Source organism: Eumetopias jubatus, unplaced genomic scaffold (assembly GCF_037043125.1).
Source record: "Eumetopias jubatus isolate StellerSeaLion01/CBP00866 unplaced genomic scaffold, mEumJub1_p1.0 scaffold_12, whole genome shotgun sequence".
Lineage (NCBI taxonomy): Eukaryota > Metazoa > Chordata > Mammalia > Carnivora > Otariidae > Eumetopias > Eumetopias jubatus.
In genome coordinates, this window is record NW_028274818.1 from 43974164 (window position 1) to 43998709 (window position 24546).

Sequence of the window (24546 nt, forward strand, 5' to 3'; positions counted from 1 at the left end):
ATATCAGTGTGTATGTCCATGAGTGTGTTGAAGTAAATTTGCTTATGAACATTTGTTGTACGTAACTGTGTGTCGGGCACTAGGCTGGGCACTTCACGTACACAATCTCATTTCATTTTCCCCAAATCCTATGCGATAGGCACTATTATTACACCCATTTTAGAGACGGGATAAACTGAGGCTCAAAATAGATTTTGTCATGAGCTGTGTTGGAATAAAGCTGGAATCTGGAATCTGATCCTGAAGGTTTCTCTCTCTCTCCAGAAACGTACATATATGTACATGAAAAAATTTTCACATGTATATGTCTTGCCACCCAATACTTGGGGGAACAGACTGTTTTACCTATTTTTGTAAATGACAGAATGTGATAGATAACATGCCATAGATTTTTAAAAGCGCAACCAAGTTGTACTATGTGAAGAGATGTTAACTAAATTTGTGATAATATTTTGCAATATATACATATCTCAAATCATTGTGTTGTACACCTTAAACTAATACCATGTTACATATCAATTATATCTCAATAAAACTGGAAACAAACTGATGCCCAGAGAGTTGAATGATTTGCATGGGGTCTCACAGCAAGTTAATTAAAAAAGCACTAGGTCTGGAATTGCTGCCTTGAGAACCCAACTGGCATAGGGCTATGGAATTGGGGCGGGGGGGTGGCTCAGTTGGTTAAGTGCCTGCCTTCGGCTCGTGTCGTGATCCCAGGGTCCTGAGATCGAGCCCTGCATTGGGGACCCTGCTTAGCAGGGGAGTCTGCTTTTCTCTCTCTGCCTCTCCCCCCCACCCCCTTTTGTGCTCTCTCTCTTGCTCACTCTTTCTCTCAAATAAATAAAATCTTTTTAAAAAGGGGGGGGGTCTATGGAATTGGGAACTAGCAATAGCTCAGGCTATCCAAGGAATGAATTAATGAAAGAGCAAGAATGAATGTACAGACCAAGAGTGAGTAACTTATGAAAGAGCTGGTTTAAGACCATCACCATCAGATCTGGCAACAAAGGATGTCCATTGAGCTTCTAAGTGGTATAAGTTTAACTTCCTGTTTCCCTCTATCCCCAGTCAATTGCTAGAAGGATTCTACTGACCTTTTGCCATGAACGCCTCCCCCCCTCCTGACCCCTTTTTTCTTGTTGAGGGAATTCTAAGGTGGTATTTACTACCTCTTCAAAAGGAATCAAAGGAAAACAAAACACACATAATCTCAAAAGGGCCAAGGCTTTTTTTAAAAAATCCCTCCCTCCCCCACCTACTGCCTCTGCCACACACATACACTCCAAGTACTACTTGGAGAAGGTATTCTATGACTCGGGTTGCTTTTTTCCCCAGGGGCTTTACAGGAGCAAGCCCGAGTAGGAGTGAGTGTAAAAACGCAGTCAGAACTAAAGCTTGGGATAGGTGAGCATTTTCTTCCATAGTGACAAGAATGGACTGTCCTCCTGGAAGCTCACAGGAGATGAGACCCGCGGGTTGGGGAGGGAGGCAGTGGGGGGGAGGGAAGAGCAGAGGCCGAAACCAAGCACCCCCTCCCCATCCTCCCCATGGCAGCTGTGCGTGGTGCTATAGGGACCTTGCTACTCACATCCGCCTCATTCCAGAGCCCGGGGATGCAGAAGGATTCCAGCAGGTCACTGCCACACAGCAGCAAGATCCGCAGCTCTGGGGGGGAGGGAACAAAGTTGGCACAGGGATGAGTGGAGACCTGGAAAACATTCAACTCTCAGCCTCGCCGCTGATAAATACAGAAGTCGCCAATTCCCGGGGCTCCAACACCCACGTCCTCCAGGCTCCCCTGCACCATGGTGTGTGCGGTGTAGACACCTTTGCCTGCCCGGCTCATTTACAGACCACTCTTGTCCCCTGTGTGAGGAATTACTCATTCAGGGAGGGTCTTGGTTTGCCTGGTACCGAGGGGTTTCTGGGGACACAGGTCCTTCCATGCTAAACCAGGATGGCTGCGCATCCTCCGAGAGACGGAGTCGGCTATGTGACTTGTCTAAGGTCTGAGGGGCTCTCTCTTCTGCTCCGTATCAAACTCAAGCGCCAACAGAGTTTGGCCCCTCCTGCTGCTGTCCATTATCCAGGCTTTGTCTTTCATCACAAATGCGGACATGCTGGGGGGTCTGGGGGTACACCGAGTGTCCCCATGCAGTAACTGAGTTAATCGGATGTCCTCTCTTTCCGGGGCCACCGTCCTCAGCAAAGAGCTTGAGAAGCAACCCCACCCCCATCCCAGGTGCACTTCCTGCTTGTCCGTTGTTTTCCTTCCCTTCCAGCCCACTCTGCATCATCCCAGCGAAGCCCCTCCAGACAGGCAGCAAAGTGACTGACTTACTACAATGGAGCAATGGGGGAAAAAAGGATTCTGGGATTCTCAGGACCACGTGGGGAGAGACCCCTGCCGGGGTGTGACTCAGTGTGGAGCGTTTGGTTCCCAGGCATCCTGGCCCCTCCGGCGAGAGGCTGTGGGCATCTTGTCTGAAACGGTGAGAGAGACAGCCCAGCTCCGAGCCTTCCAGAGACCACCGCCACCCTGCACCGAGGCTGAGAGATGGCGGTTAGGTCTGCTTGCCTGAGATGCGACAGCTCGCTTGGGGACCTGACAAGGACTTACAGACGGTGACCTTGTCCCTGCTGCGGGAATCTCCAGATGGTACCGCTGGGCTGACGACGGTGTCAGTATCTCATTGTCTCCACCCCCCGCCCCCCCCTGCCCCCGGGCATCCTGTCCTCAGGGAGCCTCGTGGAGCGCTGTGGTCTTTGTTCCTAAATACTCCTGCAGCCTCCCCTCTCCTCCATGCCATACTGTAGCCCAAAGATCTACTTAGGGGCAGGGACCTTAATTTATCTTTCTATCCCCTGGGCCTGGCAGAATGACCTGCCCATGGTAGGTGCTCAGGATGTAATGAATAAGTGAACCACAGACCAGCTGCCCACAGAGGCCGTGCAGGCAAGCAGTCTAAGAGCCTTCTGCGTAGTCTGGGATGGCTCTGCTGGCCCTCATGGCCTTTGCTTTTGCAGCCCGGGGGTCCTGGGGGGAGTGGTGTCTCCCTCCTTCCATGTTATGCCGGGGGACTTCTGGCCCAACTCCCCGTCTGTGGAGATGAACCAAGTCTTCGTATGGCTGAGAGGAGCCACACTGGCCTCCTTCCTGGGATCCTACTGCCCCCCAACACCCCACTTGGAACCACCCAGGGCTCAGAGTTCTCTTTCTGTGGAAAGAGATCATCTGTAACTCTGTATGGTAACTCTGATCGCCTAAAATTTCAGTCAGGTGGCATTGTCCAGAGGATGTGCCGGGCCCCTGGCTTTCTCTATGTCAGTGGCTCTCAGTGGGGGGCCGTTTTGCCTCCTGAATTTGGCAATGCCTGGAGACATTTCTGGTTGTCAAGACCAGGGAGAGGGGCGTGGAGGGCAGGAATGCTGGTGAACATCCTGCAAGGCACATACACGGCAGCCCCCACGACACAGAATCGCTTATTTCCAAATGTCAATGGTCCATGGTTGAGAAAGCCTGCTCTACAGCCATGAAAATAAATCTCTTTTCTATTTCCAAGCCAGGAACTCCCTTTCCCACTCAAGTACAATGCTGGTTTTTTTTTTTTTTTTTTTTAAGCCAAAGCACAGAAAGGTAAAGAGTGAGTTCTCCACCTTTTCTTGTGGGACCAGAACAGACGCATTTGTCACAGACCAGAAGCCCTAGCGGAGCTTGGGATCCCATGCATGGCCGCTGGAGGGCAGCAGCGATCTCTCGTGGTTTGTTGCCGGAGACTAACGCTAGCATTTCCCGCCCAGAAAGCCTTCGGTCTGGGGCACCCCCCAGGAGCAGACAGTGGCTTAAGAACATGGAAACGGAGCCATAGGTGCTAGCTGAGCTAGGAGAACATGGCTTTTTCCTTCTCGCGAGGTGCAAGGGGATTTCAAGAAGGGGACTCGTGAGCCAGAGGGCCTCCCAGCACACAGTCTGGAAGCAAGGCAGCTTCTTTCCACCTGCTCTGCGGTCCACCTCCTTCCCCGGTTCACCCACTTCCCGGGTTCACCCCCATCCAGGGATCCAGAGCCAGGAGGCAGAACCAGTGCTGTCCCACCACACTCCCCTCCCAGGAATCCTGGCTCTGTGAAGCTCCGGCCCCAGGGCCCTTTCCAGCTCCCGCTGCCCCCTGAGGCCATGGCCAGCTGGACCACACCAGGCCACGAATCGATCCTGACAGCTGTGGCCGCCCAGCTTTCCTTTCTTGGAAAGAAGAATAAGATGGGGTCAGGCTAGCCCTGCCCCTCACCAGGCAGCGGAGAGATGAGGAACTTGAGGGTGCTGGCCTGGCAGCAAACTGCAAACCCTCATCAGCCTGCCTCTCTGTGGGCGGGGGCGCTCCCGCAGGTATGGCCTCACACAGTGGCCCTGTGAGCCCAGAACGAAAACAAGGTCACGGCTGAAGCTTGCCATGATAAAGCTTTCTGGAACAAGGAACGCAAGAAATGGAGAAATCGACATTGAATACAGTTGCAAGTCTAAAGACTGCTCTGAGCTGGGCTGCTCAAGAAGACCTCCCAGGGAGCGCAGTTCCGGGGCCAGGTGTGGAACTGAAGGACATGGGAGTTCAGGGCTTGCTCTTCCTGGCCCTTGGGGTTTTTGGGAGCTGGGGAACCTGGAGCCCAATGCTTCTGCCTCATTTTGGGGGAGCAACCAGGAAGCCACATAGCTGCTTTTTGTGGCCTTAAGATGGTGCAGGGCGGGTAAATAAAGGACATTAAAATACAGGAACAGGGTGCCTGGGTGGTTCAGTTGGTTAAGCGTCTGCCTTCCGCTCAGGTCATGATCCCGGAGTCCCGGGATCGAGTCCCGCATCGGGCTCCCTGCTGCTCAGCGGGGAGTCTGCTTCTCCCTCTGATCCTCCCCCCTCTCATGTGCTCTCTCTCTCACTCTCTCTCTCTCAAATAAATAAAATAAAATCTCTAAATAAAATAAAATAAAACACAGGAACATAATTCAGAAGTGAGGAGTTTGGAGGACTCGGGATCTTTGTTGTTAATACAATGTACTTAACTGTTGTTTAATATAATGTAATTTTTCGTATTGGCTGCATTTGACAACCAGTCCTCTGCTCCCAGGATCCCAGCACACACACTTGCCCGCCAGCCCTCCACGGAGGCACAGCAGGAAACGGATGGCCTGGAGTATTTCTGCAGCTGGGATTGCGGATTGGGCGTGTCTGCTGGACACCAGGCTGCCCCTCATGCTAGAGCTCCAAGCATTCCAGTTGTCACTGACCCTCCTTGTCACCTGGTACGGTACCAACTCCAGCTCCATTCTGACAGCTGTCTGTTCTTTCCCCAGCTTCGCACACTTGTGTCTCTCACCCGCTCTGGAACCTCGGGAAGAACCCAGTTTTCTGGTTTGCTCCCCAGGGTTCTGCGGGACTCCGGAGGGGAGGGAGGGGAGGCTCCGAAGGGAACATTACCAAGCCGTCCTACCTCCCAGGAACTGGGCAGGTGGGAGATGACTGAGAATCTGCTCTAGTTTGGAAGCCACCGTCCTGAGAGTAGACCCTGTTGCAAACACAACCCAGGGGCTCCAAGCCTCTCCCCTGCCCCCCTCTGCCCCCGGTAGAGGCAGAAAGCCCCAAGTGTCCCCACTTTTCCGGCCACTTACCGATCTCCTCGTACCTCATCACCGTGCCCAGATTGGCGTTCTCATCTAGGGAGGAAAGAGGGGCGGAGAAGCATGAGGGGCCTGACTGACTGCCACCCAACACGCGGTGGGCCCAGGGGCCTCCTCCGGAGTGAGAGCGATGGGGTGGAGCGCATGGGGGTAGGGGGTCATTGCCGCCCTGCACAGAGAGCATCTGAGTACAGTGAATGGAGAGCAGTCCAGCCTAAAATGGAGAGGGAGCGTCTCCTCATGCTCCACGGCAGGAATTCACATTTCTGGGCCTTTAAGAATTAGACAGCTTTGCTGGGAAGCCGATGACGAACACACACACACACACACACACACACACACACACACACACACACACACACACACACATTCATGCTGAGCACCTTCTGTTTCTTTCTGTACTTTAGGGAGGTAGTCCACAAAAGCAGTGTCCTCTAAACCTAAGGAAACAGCTCTTAGAGTCACAAGGAGGTGGCCCTCTCTCCTTAGGCATTGCCTGGTTCAAAGAACAAGCTGAGCGTGTTGAGACGGCAGATACAGCAGGAGCCCGTGAAAGAGGAGGAGACAGAGGCCTTGGCCTGTGCTCTGAACTGTGCAATGCCGGCACGGGGGTCCACGGTGTGCACAGAAACCACAGAGCCGCCATCTTGGTCCCCCGTCCCCTCTCCCCCTCTGCCACCCCTCTTAGTGCCTTTTGGAAAATTGGCGGAATTTTCAGAAATCTCAGGAATGGCAGAAGTCAGCCTCAAAGCGTCAAAGGAATGAGGTCTAGACCTTCAGCTCTTCTGAAGAGTTGAACTGGGGGATCCTGAAAGAGCCCCAGTGACTTGGATATTCTCATCCATGCAGAGTCCTTGAGGGAAGAGCCAGAAACAGGGAATTAAGGAAAGAGCATGGGTGTTGGTAGCCTATCAGCAGTGAGGCAGACGCCGCCAGAGCTGGGAGGACCCGAGGGAGGATTCTGGGCTCCTGAAAACTCTTAGGCATGTGGCCTCATTCTGTGTGGGAGGGTGGGGCAGTGGGGGTGGGGGTGGGGAATGAGCACATCACCATCCTGAGGTCTCAGCAGCCCCAGGCCAGGTGGGTCACACCGCTGGGCCCTGCGAGCCTGGGGACATTCCTGCTTGCTTCTGTTTTCTCTCCATCGTTGCTCTATCAACAGTCATCCCACAGAAGGTGCTGGGAGGTGTTTGCTGAATGAATGAATGCTCCCTTACCCACAAAGGTGAAGCGCTCCACTGGTGGGCGGGCACAGCAGATCCGGCTTAGGCTTTCTCCCACCTTCCCCAAGATCTTGGCTAGGGGAGAGAGCAAGACAGACAGGGACAGAGGGAGAGAACCACTCACAACTTACAGCCCAGCATTTGGGCCACTTAAACAATAGAGTTGCCCTGGAGGGGGGCAGGGGTGGGGGTAGTGGGAGGCAGGAGGGTGGAGAGAAAGAACAGAAATATGACAGCAAACATTCCTTCCCGTTCACAGTCCAAGGCACAAGCATTGTGAGCCATAGACTGGAATATATGTTCTGCTCGTGTTTATTATACTGTCAAAAAATGGAAAATGTAGATGAGGAAAATATATAAAGAGGAAAATAAAAAGCACCCATAATCCCATCCTGGCAGACAGCCACCACTAACACATTGGCATATTATTTATTTTCCTCCACTTAAAAAAATATGCATTATGCAGGTATGTTTGCACACCATAAGTTGGCTCAGATTTTGCATTTAAAAGACATATTCGCTTTTTTCATTTTTTAATATGAGCCTTAGCCTTCATTCCTTCCCATGAAGATGGACTTTATAATAATCAGACAGCCTGCTTTGGCTCAGAGGGATCTGGTTTTTGATGACCTCCCTGGGCTCTAATCCAGAAAACTTTTCTGAGCCCCCACTTGTAGCTATATGAGACTTTGTGACTCACCCTGTTTAGAACAGACTAATAACCTTATAGCTTATGGTCTCTAGGCTTGAAAAGTAATACCAGGATCTGTCTCTTGCAATGGGTTGATAAAAAAAAATGTTGGAAAAAACATGGACCTTGGATTCAAATAGTCCTGAACATGAATTCTGACTCTTCTACTTTTGAGCTGTGTGACCTTAGGCAAATCACTTACCCTCTCTGAATTTCAGTTTTCTCCTTGTAAACGGGAACATAATATCTTTATCACAGAATTACTGCGTAAAATACGAAATCATGTAAAACACTGGGCATTGTATGGGCACACAGGACTCGGTGTTGAGTAAATGTTGGAGCCCTTGCTCTCTGCCACTGAAGAGGTGGTTGAACATGTGGGATTCTGAATGCAGATGCCTGGGTTTGACTCCGAGTCCTGACACCAACGCTTCAGTGTGTGACCTTGGACAAGATCCTCAACTCCCTTGGAAGAGGCAGAGAAAAATGCTGCCTTTCGTATCTTTAATTCCCAGGAAGGCAATTATAAATGTAATTTATAAATATAATTTAGAATTATAAACTTATAAATATAGGAAAAAATGCACACCATCAACCCTGTCTCTCTCTCATTGTGACTGCTTCTCTTTGATGCTCTATTTTAAGGACCAGAGCATCAGTGTCACCTTGTTAAAAATGCAAATTTTCCTCCCCTCTCCCAGACCTACTAAATCACATTCTGGGGAAGGGCCTAGCAATCTGGATTTTAACAAGCCCTCCAGTTGATTCTGAGGTTTGAGAACCACGGGTCCACACCGGTGTCCCCCTACCTGCAGTGGGCTTGCTGGACACATTGCTGTTCTGGTAAATGGGCTGGGGGGTCTCATTTTGGGGCTGTCCGACCACAGGCGTCATGGAGGGCGTGTTGACATTGGAGAGGATGCAGCCAGTCACCCGCTGGGGAAAGGGAGAGGTGCAAGGTCAGTGTCATTAGCCAAGTGACTTATAAAAAGCATTCCTAGTTATTTTCAAATGCTCATCCGTTCATCTATCACGGTTAAGCCATTTGCAGCTGAGGTGGTGGCAGGGGCGGGTTCTAGATCCAGCTGTACCACGTGGCTGCATGTGGCCGGCAGGAGGCAAGACCGCTAGCTCAGGGCTGGAAAAGCATGGGATGTAGTGTTGCACAGACCCTGGTTCAAGTTTGAGCTCTGCCTCCCTCTGGCTGCATGACCTTGGAGAGTTACCTTTTCTTGAACCTCAGCTCAGGAGTGTAACACGGACAGGCCACATAGCTGCCTTCCTGGGTTGTGGTCGGATTACACATGTGAGTGTTTGCAAAGCATTTGCCTATAGAGTATGTGGCCCCTGGCCGCCGATATTGTAACCTTCTGTGTAACGTGCATACCTGCCCTCCCTGCCTGCTTCACGGGGCTCACAGGAGGTCATGTCCGCAGAAGGGCTGTGTAACGCTTGGCAAAGGTCATATGAACACGAGGCACTATCACCACCTGCCACCTCCCCAGGCCAGAGATGCCAACGACAGGGCCAACGCCGAGAGTGGTGCCGGCCGAGCAGGATGTGTTGGTGTGGCAGGAAGAGGGGGTGGGGTGCTGGGTACTCTTGCGCCTGCTGGCTGGTGTGGATACACATTCCAGAGCCAAGCGGAAATTCTATGTGTATGATCCATTGTGCTGCGTTATCTGGCCTGCAGTTTTCCTCTGAGGCCGCAGAAAGCACAGAGCTGATAAGGCTGCGTTCTTCCCAGCTGACCCAGAAGCCACCCCCCTTCTCTGCTGTGGGTGGGAGAGCCCACTCCGGGGCAACAGAGAAACAAAGGATGGATTTTTCAATCCGTTCAGCTTTCCCTTCCCTGAAAGCCAGTGTCCCACCCCTGTGCACCACTCTTTCTGGATTCCTGAGTCCGGCTGCCAGAGGACCCCAAGCCGCAGGGCTGCCACGATCCTCGTGACCAGCGGTGGCTGGTGGAGTGGAAGGGGCAGCCTGCCTCCTTTCTTATTATTATTTCACCTCCAGAAAAGAAAATGCCACATTCTCACTAAGTAACTGGTCCTGTAGCTGAGGAATTGCTTCCTCCCGCTGACCACGTCATGGGTCCCATGGGACTTGTTCTAGGTAGAGAACATTCTCTATTGGCCTGTGCCTGTCACTGCAATGGCTGGGGCTCCTGGCTGAGCTGCTCTGGCCCAGACTCCTGCCTCTGGGCATGAGTAACAGAGGGAGGGTTTGGGAAGCCCAGGCATTTAGAAGCAAAACAGCGGCTAGGCCACATGGCTGGTATAGGCAGGGCTCAGGCATGTGTGCAGGGCCCCTGATTCCTCCTTTCCATCATGGAGCCTGAGGATGCTGTATAATCAGAAGGAGCACAGGCCCCTGGCTGACCCCTAGCTGACACGTAGCGTGAGAAATAAACTGACGTGAAGTCACCAAGATTGTAAGGATGCTTGTTACCACAGTGTACCTTAGCCTATCCTGACTGATACAGTAAGATGGGATGGGATGCCTTTTATTACTGCTGTTGTTGAGACCAGCACAGAGGGCAAGTGAGTGCCATCCTGTGGCAGAGTCCTTTCAAGGGGACCAGGAAAGACTCAGGATGTGTGTGAAGGATTCTGAAAACGGAAGAAAGGGATGTGCACTGTCTTCAATTCCGAGGGGGACAAACCTAGCAGATGAAGCAACAGCCAGCTAGAGCCCTCCCTCTTCCTCTTCTTCTCGACTCCTTGGCTGGGCAGGAGCCTGAAACCCCTACTCTATTCAAATCAAGCACAGCTGCCCTGTTGGTGAGCATGATGCTGACAGGTCCCCAAGGAGCAGACTCTGACACCCACTGACAGAAAACAGATGCACGGAGGCTCTGCATGTGTCAGAACAATGCCATCCAGACTGCCGATGGCGGCTGACAAGGGCACCAGGACAGGGTCAGTGGGGGTGGGCAGGACCCACGGCCTCTTGTCTTGGGCGGTCAGGCTTCTTGCTCTGGCTGGCACCGCTCTTCATGCCGTCACTGTGGAGATCCATGTGTTGGTGTTGATCTGGGAAGCACGCTTTCCGCACACTCTGGCCAGTGCTGCTGGCTGGTGTGGCAACCTGCTCTTTGGTCGCGACCACCTGGGCACAGGCCATGTGCTCCCATCTGTGTTCACTAAGCAATGGCTGTGTGTCCTCAGATAGATGGGCTCACCTCTCTGGGCCTCTTTTTATCCACTCATATAACAAGGACCAGAGCACTGCCTTGGAACTCATGTGAGGAGGAATGAGAGTGAGCAAAGGGACGGTGACTGGCAGGGGTGAGGTGCCTCAGCCCTAAAACAGATGGGGCAGGAGCACCCGGCTGATGGCACCTCCTCCCAGCGCTCCTCTGTGCTCCTGCCTTCCTTGGCCAGGTCTCCTTCCCTCCTCACTTTCTGAAGTCTCTCCTTAATCCCACCCTGGATTTGCTGCCAGAATATGAAAACCACCCGAGTCATACTGAGCAGGCGGAGCAAGGCCGGGGGGCAGCCTCCAGTACGACTCGGGTTACTAATCGGCTGCCCTCCTTCCTGCTGCTCAGGGCCTGGTCTCCCACAGCTGGCTGAGAAGCAGGAAACTGAACCAGGTCAGTAGGCCAGCAGCACCCTTACCGGGCCTGCCTGGCTTTCGGGGGCCACCCACCCCTCTGCTGTGGCCCAGCTCACCTTCATGAGGTCCCGATGGTGCTCCAGCACGCTGCACGTGGTCTGCCAGGTGTCCTGATAGCACTCCCATGGGTCCACCCTAACATAACCAGAAAGAGGCTTCCCTCGGTTTCCATCCTCACACTCTTTCCTTAGTGGCTCCTTCCAGAGACCGGAGCTCAGGGAGCTTAGCACAACGGCTCATGCCGTGTCCTTAGATCCCAAATCAGATCAAACGTGGGCTTGAAACACCTTCCTACACCTCAGTTTCCCCTCTGTAAAAATGAGAGGAGTATGGGGCTCTGGGAAAGTGATGTTGTCTTTTGGTGCTCACTTTCCCCACCTGTAAAATGACTCCGTAACTCTCTTGTGGGGTTATTAGAAGGGCTCGATGAGTTTTATAAACAAAGTGCTTAGTACAGAGTCTCACTCTTGTGCTTCCCCACAAGATGGAAATTCCACTCTAGGCCCTCCAGGATTGGGATAAGGATTAAAAGCCAGGCCCTCATTGAGTGGTGGCTGCAGATATCTGAATATCTGTGCAGTGGGGGGCCTTGTGGCATGGGGGGAGGGGCGTGCCAGTCAGACTAAAGGGCACAGCCCTGCACCCTGGTCAGCCCCTCCCGTACACGAGGATGTGAAATGAGCAGGGAGCTAGCCCAGACCGATGCAGTGCTCGGGCTTAATTGCAACTTAATGAGCTGCTAAATTGGGAGATTTCTCAAACATTTTCTTAGCCGTTGAGCATTCCCTGCCCACCTTCCACCTTGAACACACACCTAAGCTTCCCAGAGGTAAGAGCTCAATGACTGAAAACCCTTGAGAGTCAGCTTGTGCGTCAGGCTCCCTGTATCTCTGACCACCACCCACCTGTCTGAAACAGATAGACTGGGCTAGGCAGGCTCCCCCGGGGCCAGGGGCCAAGCCTCTAACTCTAGAGCTACCTGGGCCTCCCTAGTGACCTCAATTCCTGGAATTCTGACCTTGCCCAAGTGCCTGGAGCAGTGCAGAGCGGGCAGGGGGCGCTGGGTAAATATTCAATGAATGAATGAAGCAATTCTTTCAGAATCTTCCAGTCACATCCAAGCAGGAACAACCTCCTGCCCCACGTTTTCCCCCAGTGGACCCCATTTTCCCCAGGAGGTCCTGAGCCACAATGTTACAAGGCCTTGTTTCTATCCCTGACGTGACCATGGATGTGCTGTTCACACTCAAACCCCTTGACTTCTCTGGACCTATTTGTCACCAGCGAAAAAGCAGCTGTCTACCTGTATCTTAGGGGGATGAGAAAGTCGATAAAGGGCAAGTGTTTCTCACACAAATCACTACTCACAACCAGCTGGGATCACTATTTAATTATCATTGTCGCCTCCCTTCACTGCTCTCCTTCGCGCCCACCCCATCTCTTCTCCCTCATTGTGAGGTCAGCTTCCCTTCACTTCCCAGCACCCTCTGGTGCTGCTTATTTTTCCGTGGGGGGAAATTACAGTACAAATGGTGTGCCATTATTTTTTTTAAAACACCATTTTCTCATGCAAATTATAACTGTAGGAACTTGGGGGAGCATAATTAGCATAATTAGTGGAAGATGCTTTAATTACACTGCGAGCTCTGTGCGTAAGGGTGGCTGCCATCTTAGTGAGGACGGTGCCCAGAGTCTGAGGGAAAGGCAGTGAGCGCTCCCCCAGGCAGCATGGAGCCCCAGGGAGCCTGAGTTCAGGAATGGGAAATAAGGAAGGCCAGGGTACATTCCTTAAAAGGAAGTGCGAGTTCACAGGAAGTAACTGGGGAGGAAAGTGGAGAGGCATTTCGGATTTCCTGGCCAGGCCTCACCCCAAATCCAATGATGCTCCAGGAAAACTCCTGGATCCAAAAGTCCCAGAGCAGAAGAAACACTGATGCTTCCCTCTTCAGTCTGCCGGACCCTATGGCCCGGTTATAAACTAAAGCTATCAGTTGGGCCACCTCCCAAGGTTTGGATAATTATTGCCTGCAAGGGACTAACATCTGTTCCGGTCTCCCCACCCCTGTGGGATCCAGATGGCTGAGGGCATTCCTCTTCCTCCACTCACCCCCAGTGAGTCGCAGGCCACCCGTACCGGTGGCAATAGCCTGGCCAGCCCTACCTGATCCAATCGGAGTTCTGGACGGCCAGCTGACACATGATGAGGCGGTGCCGGCTCGACACAAGACCCTGGGGAGCAACAGAGCATCAGTGGGAGGCTCGCTGCGCTCCCCACAGCCTCCTGGAGACCCCACCCCAAGCCCGCTCCATATTCAAGAGCGCCGGGAATGAGGGTGTGGCCTCCCTGCGTGTGCACCTGCCACGCACACACACATGAAGCGGCGGAGGGGAAAGAAAGGGACGGAGGGCGCGGATGTGCCACTCGCGACAGGGTCCGGAGGTGGGCCTCTCGGAGGAAGCAGCCAACGCGTGCCCAGCGCAGAGATGAGACTTTTAACCCTGCAAACGGTGCTTTGTCTCGAGGCTCGAGCTGCTGGGTCGGCAACCTCCCCGGAGCCCAACCACGGGTAGCTGGGGAAGGAGGGGGATGGACACGCGGGGAGGGCTCCTAGACTTTCCCTTTCGTGTGGCAGGGAGGGAGCGGCAAGAACAGGAATTTTAAATCAGGTCGTAAGAGGCATGGGCCTTTTCCTCCTAAAATCCGGGAAAGATCCGTAACCGGCTGCCAGTGTGGCATCCGCGCCAAGTCCCGCTCGGCCCTCAGCGGGTGTGCGTGCGCCGCTGCTGATGAGCCCCGACCGCTTGGCGCTGCGAGCGGCCCGGCCCCGGGCACGGGCTCCTCCCGGTTGCTGCCCAGCACCCACCCGCTCACGTCGGACTGTGCTCCAGAGCCGGGAGCAGGACGCCCGCTATCGGGCGTTTGTGTTTCCAGGGAGTGTAGCAGATGGCTGTGGGGCAGCTGTGCCCGAGGAGGAGCCATCGGGTCAGAAAGGGAGGGTACAGGAGCAGAGAGGCAAAGGACCAACCCACCTGTTTTCCGTAGGAGTCGTGGACGGGAGAGACAATCCCACCAATCACAATAAACCTTCCGGTTTTGTGCAGATAATCCCTGGCTCTTTCTAATTAAGAGAAGAAAACCACACATTATAAAGGGGAAAGGTGTGGATTAAAGGTGATCGTTGAAATCAATACGTTCCCTGCTGCAAGGCTTATTGCCTTACAGCTTTCTCGCCATTTACATGCAAAGTGCCAACTTTCAAAGTTCTGTTGGCCATTCAGAAGGTTATGGGATGAGATTCTGGCCCCCAAAGAAAAAGGATTTAGAACTCAAGGGGATTAATCCAGTTTAAAAGGTCCTCTGCTGGACAAGTCGGTAGCTTAGAGGGATTTAGAACAAGCATCTCACTGAAAGCCATTTGAGGGACAGATTGGAATTTACGTCTATGATCACTTGCAGAAACTCCAAAATGGAGGAGTGACTTAAAAGGAAGAAGAACCAGAGGAAGAAGAAGCAGCGGCCACCACCTTCTTATAATATGAAAGGTGGGCTGATTGCCTCATCTCAGAAGAGAAGAACCACCGAAACAAATTTAAAAGCCCTTTTACATAATTAGGGAGAATTAACAGGAAAGCCATCATTATCGTTGACTGAGAAAAGTTCAGTCACAGAAAAGCTTTTCTTCCTTTGGAAGGAATTCATGAGGCTGCTTTTTCAAATTTACCAGACAAGCCCATTGTCACTTCCATGAGACAATTCAGAAAACTAGGAAGGGGATGAAAATTTTGGTTCTCCCTTCCAAGGGGGTTCAGTGTGCAAACCCAACTGAGCCTGAGCTTGTACCCCTGAGGAGATGTGGTGTGGATTTCTGTCATAGGTGAGGGATTCTGTTCGTGAAGAGGGTCTTGGGTAGCAAGGCTGGATGTGTAGTTTACAAGCAAGTTCCCAGGACTTCCTTGCTGGCTCTCTTAACATTGAAAAATAATTCTCATCACATTTGCCTTTTCTTTTTCTTTCAATGTGAAATCTCTTCATTTCTTAAAAAAATAATTAATAGGCTTTATTTTTGAGCACAGTTTTCGGTTTAAAGAACAATGGAGCAGATACTACAGAGTTCTATATACTCAGCCCCCACCTTCCTATCTCCCCTGGACACCGTTTTCCCTATGATTAATACCATGCATTAGTGTGGTTCATTTTTTCACTTGATGAGTCCATACTGACACATTATTATTGATTAACTATAGGCCATACTTCCCATAAAGAGACACTGTGTTGTACAATCTATGGGTTTTGATGAATGACAAATGTATGTATGATATGTATGACCATTGCAGTTGTGTTGAGAATAGTTTCCCCACACTCAAAATCCACTGTACTCCCCCTATTCATCCCTCTCCCTGGCCACAGACGTTGGTAAGCACAAATCTTTCTACAATTTCTCTAGTTTTGCCTTTTCCAAAATACCAGGTAAGCTGGGATCATACACTACGTAGCCTCTTCAGACTGGCTTCTTTCACTTAACAGTATGCATTTAAGGTGCCTCCATGTAGTTTTGTGGCTTGATAACTCATTTTTTTTAAAATTGCTGAATAACATTCCGTTGTCTGGATGTATCACAATTTCTTCATCCATTTGTACCATTTGTTTATCCATTCACCAACTGAATGACATCTTGGCTGCTTCCAGTTTTCATGATTTATGAATCAAATTGATGTAACATTCCTGTGCAGGTTTTCTCGTGGACATAGTTTGCAACTCGGTTGTGTCAACATCTAGGAGTGTGATGGCTGGCTCAGAGGCTGAGAGTACATTTGATTTTGGAAGAAACTGCCAAATTGGCTTCCAACATGATCGTTCCATTTTGCATTCCCATAAGCAACGGATGAGTGTTCTTGTCACTCCACATCCTCGCTAGCATGGGGTATTGTCAGGTTTTTTGGATTTTAGCCGTTCTAATAAGGTGTGTCACCTCTGCTCTTTTAAAGAGTAATATTACTTTACTTGTTTTCAAGAAGTCTTATTTTGAGGCCAAGGACAAACTGAAAACCTTGTTAAAAAAAAAACAAAACCAACCCTTTTGATATTTGGATAAACTCCATACCTCCCCTCTCTTCTCTTGGCCCTTCATACCCCAGTCTTCATTGAGATCATTTACATCTGGCCCTTAGCTGTCACCAAGTCTCTGCTCAGTAAGTCAGAGCTTCCTTCCTCCCCCATCCTCTAAAAAGTGGCCTCTCCTTACTCTCCACATACCCAAGCTTTTCTTTGGAAACTCCGCTCTACCTCACCTCTACCTTGGTCCAGCATGCCTGCTCTGTCCAACACCCCCCTTGGCTGGATTTACTGCTCTGCTAGCCCCCTGTGCATCCAGTTCAAGGGGCCTAGCTGGGAAATTGTTTCTGAAAATTTATGCCTTCACTCCTCTTCTGCACTGAGTTCTTCAAAGCCAGAGATTTTTGCCATAGGTAGGAGGTCCCCAACTCACAGCTAAAGGAGACGTGCAGTTAACATACATGTGAGAAGCAAGCTCTCATTATAAAATGATTTGCATTCAAACACCCTTGACTGGACATATTGCCATTTGAAACACTGCTGCCCTAAGAAAACGAAGCTGTGATCCAAATGTGGTTCAGTCTGTCACCCATGCTGAACACTTCTTGGGTTCTTGAGCACCTTCATAGTGACTCATTTATTGACCAATGGATGTTTAACACATGCTCACCTAGAAGGCTCATGTAGCTACCTTTCCTACTCTTGCCCTTCTAGAGTGTCCTTTCACCGGGCTATCTCAGGCCAGAGAGCCACCCGCTCCATTCCTCAGACCACACTCCAGAATTTCCAGAATGAAATACGTTGTCCCAAAGAAACTCATCACCTTAGAAAATGTTACCCTTTGCTTCTGGCCAAGGTGAGGAGCCACTTCTGGCAATGCTCCAAGGTTCACTCTCTCACAAAGAGCCAGTTTCTTTTTCTTTTTTAAGATTTTATTTATTTATTTGAGGGAGAGAGAGCATGAATGGGGGCGAAGCGAGGGGCAGAGGGAGAGGGAGCAGCAGACTCCCCACTGATCAGGGAGCCCGACACAGGGCTCCATCCCAGGACCCCAAGATCATGACCTGAGTTGAAGGCAGATGCTTAACTGATGAGCCACCCAGGGGCCCTACAAGAGGCAATTTCTGAAAGGAATAACCCCAAACCTGTACCCTAAAAGAGGATACTTGATCTGAAGTAGTTAAACCCAGAAGAGGCATGACTGTGATGATGTAATCAAATCAATTCAGTTGTTGAGCACAAAACACTATGATGCATCCTAGAGGAATAACAGGAGGAAGATGGCTTTGTTTATTATTCTCCAAAGGTTCACAATGTTGGAGACACAGAAAGCTATACTGATGGATCTCATGAGAGGTCAGTTCTCTAGCTATGGCTTTCAGTGTTGTTAGAGTACAACCCACAGTAAGAAATAAATTTTATATCCTGGGGCGCCTGGGTGGCTCAGTCGGTTAAGCGGCTGCCTTCGGCTCAGGTCATGATCCCAGGGTCCTGGGATCGAGCCCCATGTCCAGCTCCCTGCTCAGCAGAGAGCCTGCTTCTCCCTCTCCCTCTGCCTGCCACTCTGCCTACTTGTGCTCTCTATCTCTCTGTCAAATAAATAAATAAAATCTTTAAAAAAAAAAAAAAGAAAGAAATTTTATATCCTGACAAAATACATACCTACATATAGGTATAATTAGCTGAAACAAATGTTTTACAATACCCTTAACCCAATGCACACTGATATTTTCCATGTATTCTATTCCGGGAATCATAAATTTAAATAAAAAGTTGGTCAAAACCTATTACTGTGTGGCAACCTATAGTTTGAACAACTCTGTGCTACATTGAAATGGGGGAAAAGGGACAGGAGAGATTAATTTTGCCTTTCCAAAGAGCACTCGCCAACTGGTTTAGTCTTACCCACTATGCTGGTCTGTAGGTCTGGAGGCCTGGTAGGGGTGAGGGTGAGGAAGGGGTACTATTGACTAAGCAAGTTGGAATCGAACCTCATAGTCCTCAGAGGACTATGACCTGTATGCCTGAGATCGCTGTTTGGCCAACATGGATTCTGTGGACCTCTTGCACTGGAATAACCAGCAGGAGGTTATTAAAATGCAGATTCCGAGGTCTCAGTCCAGAGTTACTGAGTCAAAATCTCTGGGGCTGGGACTTAAGAGTCTACATTTTCAATTAGTGTCGCCAGGTGATTCTTCTCTTCTCTGAAGTTTAAGAACCCTAGACATACATAGACAACGACCGTAAAGTTAAGAAGTATAGACAACAGAGAATCACTGAAGGCTGTTAAACAGGGAAGTGATATGCTCTGAGCTGGGGTGAAAAAAATTCACAGAAGGGATAGTTCACTACCCCGATGCGGGGCTCCATTCCAGGACCCCAAGATTATGACCTGAGCTGACACATAAGGCAGACACTTAACTGACTGAGCCACCCAGGTGCCCCAAATCAATCGTATTTTTATGTGCTAGCAACAAACACGTGGAAACTGAAATTAAAAATACAAGACCACTTATAACTCAGAAAAAAATGAAATACTTAGGTATAAATATAATAAAACATATACAGAATTTGTATGCTAAAAACTACAATATGCTGATAAAAAGAAATCAAGGAAGATGTAAATAAATGTAGAAACACACCATGTTTATGAATTAGAAGATACAACATAGTAAGATATTAATGATCTCCAAACCAATATATAAATTTAATGCACTTCCTATCAAAATTCCAGCAAGATTTTTTTGATATAAATACAGACAAAATAATTCTAAAATTGATATAGAAGGAACAAGAATAGTTAAAACTTTTTTTAAAATATAAGAAAGTGGGAAAAAAGAAAGTGGGGAAATCAATCTCTCCAAATTTTATACAGCTATAGTAATCAAGACTGTGAGGTATTGGCAGAGAGGCAGACACTTAAATCAATGAAACAGAATAGAGCCTAGAAATAGCCCCACATATGAATGGCCAACTGCATTTTGACAAAGGTGCAAAAATAATTCAATAAAGGAAGGATAGTCTTTTCAACGAATGGAGTTGGAGCAACTGGATGGCCATAGACAAAAATAAACAACAACAACAAAAAAAACCTAAGTCAACTTAAATCTCTTACCCTATAGAAAATTAATGCAAAATGGATCATAGATTTAACTTGTGTAAAATATGAATTTTAGATGAAACTATGGCAGAAAATCTCTGGGCGCAGGGCTTGGTGAAGACTCTGATATGACACTAAAAACACAATGCACAAAAGAAAAAACCCAATAAACTGGACTTTCACAAAATTTAAAACTTTTGCTCTCAAAAGACCCTGTTAAGCAAATGAAAAAATGAGTTACAGACGGGGTGCAAGTATCTGTGATCCACATATCTGAGGCCTCATATCTAGAATATAAAAAGGACCCTCAAAGCTCAATAGTAAAAACAAAAAACAAAACAAAAAAACCCCTAAGGATCCAATTAGAAAATGGGCAAAAGACAGGAAGAGACATGTCACCAAAGAGGACAAATAAGGATGGCAGATAAGCTTAGGAAATGAGGTTCAGTAGCACTAAGCATCAGGGGAATGTAAATTAAGACCGTGAAGAGCTATCACTAATTCACCAATCAGAATGGCTAAAAGAAAAAATAATGACAATACCAATAGCCGACAAGGGTGTGGAGAAACTGGATTTCTCCTACACTGCTGGTGGAAATGTCAAACAGCAAGCTCCTCTGAAAAATAGTTTGGTAGTTTCTTAAAAAACTAAACATATGCTTTATCACATAACCCAGAATGGTACTCCTGGGTGTTTTTTTTTCCAAGAGAAATAAAAACATGTCTACATAAAAACTTGTACATGAGTATTCATATCAGCTTTATTTGTAGTATCCAACTTTAGGAAATGAATGAAATGTCCTGCAATAGGTAAATTGTTAGACAAACAGTGGTACATCCATACCCTGGAATACTTCTAGTTACCAATAAAGAGGAACAAACTAACAGTTCATGCAAACAATTTGGATGGATCTCCAGATCATCATGCTGTGTGAAAACCAATCTCAAAAGGTTGAATACTGTATGATCCCAATCACATAACCTTCTCAGCAATGATACAGATTAGTGATGGCCAAGTGTTAAGGATAGGGGTGGGGGCAGGGCAGGGAGGTGGTGTGACTATAAAGCTATAGCTCCAGGGAGATCCTTGAGGTAATAGACTAGTTCTGTAGCCTAATTGTGTTGGTTACATGAATCTACACATGTGATACAATGGCATATAACTATACATCCACTTTATACCAATGTCAATATCCTCACTTCCATATTGTACTGTAGATACATAAAATGTAACCAACAGGGTAAACTGGGTTAAGTTAGGCACATGGGAACTCTCTGTTCTATCTTTGCAACTTCCTATGAATATATCATTTCAAAATAAAACATTTTTTAAAAAGTTTACAGCAAACTACAGAACACTGTACAATTTTAAGGTGGTAGTGTGCATATCCAAGTAAATAACAAGCAAACTCGTGGCACTGGATGCTTCTGGAACTTCTGGAATGTCTGCTCATCCTTTTCCATTTTTGTTGCTGTCTGGATTCCAAGATTTGGGGTTGTTATGGCTTGGGAGGTCTTGTCCGAAGCAATGTTTCTCAAACTTTGATGTGCACGTGAATCCTCTGAGGATCTTGTTAGAATGCAGATGGTCTCCCACCAATGGTCTGGGTGGGGCCTGAGATCAGGACCAAGATTAGGGTGAGGTGAGAGGGGTAGAATCGTTCAAGTGCAGGGTCAGATCCTGTCTTCATTTAAAATTATTTTACTTTGCTCATCATAGATTTTTTTTTGCATTAATTTTTCCTTTTTAAAAAATGCTATTTATCTCCATTACCAAGTTTAGGGGTGCTCCCTTAAATTTTGCCCCAGAGGGAGTTATCCCCTTGGGCCTCATACTACTCCCAGCCCTGCCTGAGAGTCAGCATTTCTTAACCAGCTCCCAAATGAGACCAGTGCTGCTGGTCTATAGACTATATTTTGAACAGCAAGGGACTAAAGACAGGGGGTGCAGCCCCTGCAACATTAGGGTACCCACAAAAGAAGCTCTGCTCCCTCCCCAACTCCACCACCACCTCCACTTGGCATGATGAGGGCATTTCTGGACATTGGCAGGTAGTCCACTGGTAGAGCAATAGCTAGGGCCCTGGAATTTAATTTCATGCCACGCTTCCCAAGATGTAGTCTGTTTTTGTCCCTCAGCTCTGCCCCAAGAACAAGCCAAATCCCTCTAACATTTTACACTCAGGTCCAACCTGTCCTCCATCTGGTCTACCCTCCTTGCTCCCGTAGTCACAGAGGAAGAGCCCAAGGCCACTGGTGGCATTGCTGTGTCCTTGCCCTCCTCAACACCCTGATGATCCATGTTTCTCACAACTCATTCCAGGCCACTTTGAGCCAGGTAAATCTCCACTCCTGACAGCCTATGCTAGACCCACCAGCCATGCACGGACACAACACAGATGATTTGTCCATTAACTGTAATTCACGAGACAGACATGTCTCGTCTGCCTCCTGGCTACTCAGTGAAACCAGCTGATGTGTGTAATCTACTCTCCTCTTCCAGAGAGTTAATGGAGGAAACAGTGTGGTCAGGGCATCGATACTAACACAATTTTTCCTTTTCAGCTGCAATTAGAAATGACCCTTTCTGAGTTGTATTCACAGCTAGAGCTGCCTGAATTTTCCTTGTTTGTGAATTTCACAAAGGTGATCTGGATTTGTAAACATCCTAAATTTTAGAATGTTTATTGGATAATAAAGGAAGGAACCAAGCAGGGTTATTCCTGCCCAGGGGTTGAAAATGGTTTTTCTTTTAAAGGAACCATCCCGGTGGCCTACCACACTGAACCTTGGGCATTCCTTAACAAAAATTTAGTGAGCATTTATTACGTTCAAGGCTCTGTGCCAGGTGCTGTGGGGGACACAGAGAAGTAAAAGACACAGTCCCCACTTCCAAGGATCGTGAATTTTTGACAGAGGGACACAGCACTCTCTGCTTAGATAACGGACACAAAGCTGAAAAGCAGCACCATTCCGTGCTATAGGACTTCAGGGGGAGGGAGTGATCCCAATGGGACAGAGTAGCCTGGGAAGCTTTCCTAGAACAGATGAGACTTGAGCTGGGTCCTGGGAGCAGAGAAGAGGAAGGTGTATTAACTGTCTTTTTATTTTTCTGTTTTCTGAGGCTGACATTTGGGGCCTTGCTGACCCTGGAGGGGCCAGCCCTCCCAGGGTTAGCCAGTTCCTAGAGATAGTAAACAACTCACCCTAGAGCAGGCCGTTCAAATGCAAACTAACCAATCCAGAGCCCATACCCTCAACTACCCGCTCGGTGTGGCGCTCATGCTCAGCGCCACTATCCACCTGCCCTAATCACCCCAGGGCCAGGTACCAGACACCTAGGGACAGCTTATATGTCACAGAGCCACAGAAATTAATCAGACTAGCCAATCATAAGCCTGATTACCCTTCCTCCTGGCTTCCTCCCTGCAGTAACCACAATAAAGTCTCTGGCCCCTGTTTCCCCAACTCTCTCACCCTCCTGACTGGTGCTTCCCCATGTGCCCCCCCCCCCCCCCCCCCGGCCCCGAAGCACAGCATGTCCTCTGTTGGGATCTGTGAGTATCACTACCTTTTCAGTAACGTTCGACTCTGGACCTGTTGGCTTTGCCTCACAGTAAAACACACATTTTAAAACAGAAGGAATATGGGGCCCCTGGGTGTCTCAGTCAGTTAAGTGTCTGTCTTCGGCTCAGGTCATGATCCCAGGGTCCTGGGACTGAGCCCCATGTCAGGCTCCCGACTCATCAGGGAGCCTGCTTCTCCTTCTCCCCACTGCTCGTGCTCTTTCTCTCTCTATCTCTCTCTCAAATAAATAAATAAAATCTTTAAAAAAATAAATAAAAACAGAAGGAAGAAACTCATTCCAGGGGATGTGAGCAGATGGACTGAGTCAGGAATGGAAACTCCAGATTCCACTGAGCTCTATGGCTTGGCTTTCTTTGCTTGAGAAGCAATGGTACCATTTCCATGCCTTGTCATGGAGGGTGTCTCACCCTGGAGCACCTTCCTGGATCTCCTCCTACTCCTAGACCCTCCAGTCCCAATGTGTTCGGGAAGCAGCGTGCTGGGTGATCATGTTTCCCTGGGTGGGTGAAATAGTCAATCATACCAGGTCCTCTCTCTTCGAGATGTCCAGCCTAAGCCATAAGTGTTCAAGTGAGCTTCCCACTTGAATCTGAAGCAAGTGTGAAAAGGAGTATGGTCCCTGACCTTGATCCATGAGTGAGACCATGGGACCCCACCGGATCACCACTAGCTGAGTGGGCTGCGGCCCCCTATAATAAGTGCAGGCTAGTTATGGACTTAGTCTCCATGAGGAGCAACTGGTTTAGCCCTTTTCAGGAGCTGGCCAGCCCTGCCCCCAGCCAGCCATCTACAAATGCTTGCCACCATCCCTCAGCAAAGCTGGTGGGGAAGATGCACGTTCACCCGTGCAATGGTCTCTCCTCTCCTACACACCCAGGACTCTTAACTACCCGAGAAGCAGTGAAATAGGGAGCCTCTTGGGATTATGAGAGCACAGCTTGTGCTCTTCGCCTGCTTACTCCTGTCTCTCTGACTCAGGAAAGCTACATTTCCCAAGGCGATGATAGGGTGCCCCAATCTGGCGTGTTCTTCCGCGCGGTCTCTATGGCCAGGGGCTGACCAGAAGAAGATGTGGGCTGGGTGTGGATGCATGTGGGGGTCAGACTGAAGCCCCTGGCCAGACTCATGCGCAGAGCAGCCCAGCAAACCCCGAGAAGCTCCCCTGGACGCAGAGAGTCTGGTTCTCTCGACCATCTGTCTACTCCCACCATCTGCCCCCATCTGCCCCCATCTGCCCCCATCTGCCCCCATCTCCGGTGCACGCACCTCGGGTTGTCTTAATTCGCCAGAGAAGGCAACAAATGCTTCCCAGAACCCCCTGCATGCCTGGATTTCCTCTAGTTCCTGGGTTTTCATCCATTTGTCTGGCTAGCACAGTTCCTCTCTCATTACTGCTCATCCTATTTGCTCCGCGACCTCTAGCTTGGGAGAATGTGTGTCCCTTCGTCTTCACCGCTAGGAAATGATTTATGACCGTCAGTTCCACAACCGTCACTTCTGACAGACCGTGCTGGGGTGAACCTCTCATGTGTCCCAGCAGCTCCGTGCCACCTTCGAAGTTTGGCCTCTCTATCTGAATCCTCTCCACTGGAAAAGCTCCCC

General features: G+C 49.3%; 1 protein-coding gene across 2 annotated transcripts in view; it reads right to left on the minus strand.

Moving 5' to 3' along the window:
* The window catches only part of NMNAT2 (nicotinamide nucleotide adenylyltransferase 2), a 178740-nt gene that overhangs the window by 14054 nt on the left and 140140 nt on the right, over nucleotides 1-24546 (minus strand). For both annotated transcript variants that reach the window (XM_028121493.2, XM_028121495.2), the window contains exons 4-10: nucleotides 14234-14322; nucleotides 13365-13432; nucleotides 11260-11338; nucleotides 8392-8518; nucleotides 6886-6966; nucleotides 5660-5704; nucleotides 1592-1668 (exon numbers count right to left, since the gene is read on the minus strand). In XM_028121493.2, coding sequence (XP_027977294.1) covers nucleotides 1592-1668; nucleotides 5660-5704; nucleotides 6886-6966; nucleotides 8392-8518; nucleotides 11260-11338; nucleotides 13365-13432; nucleotides 14234-14322 — 566 coding nt within the window. The remainder of the gene's footprint in view (nucleotides 1-1591; nucleotides 1669-5659; nucleotides 5705-6885; nucleotides 6967-8391; nucleotides 8519-11259; nucleotides 11339-13364; nucleotides 13433-14233; nucleotides 14323-24546) is intronic.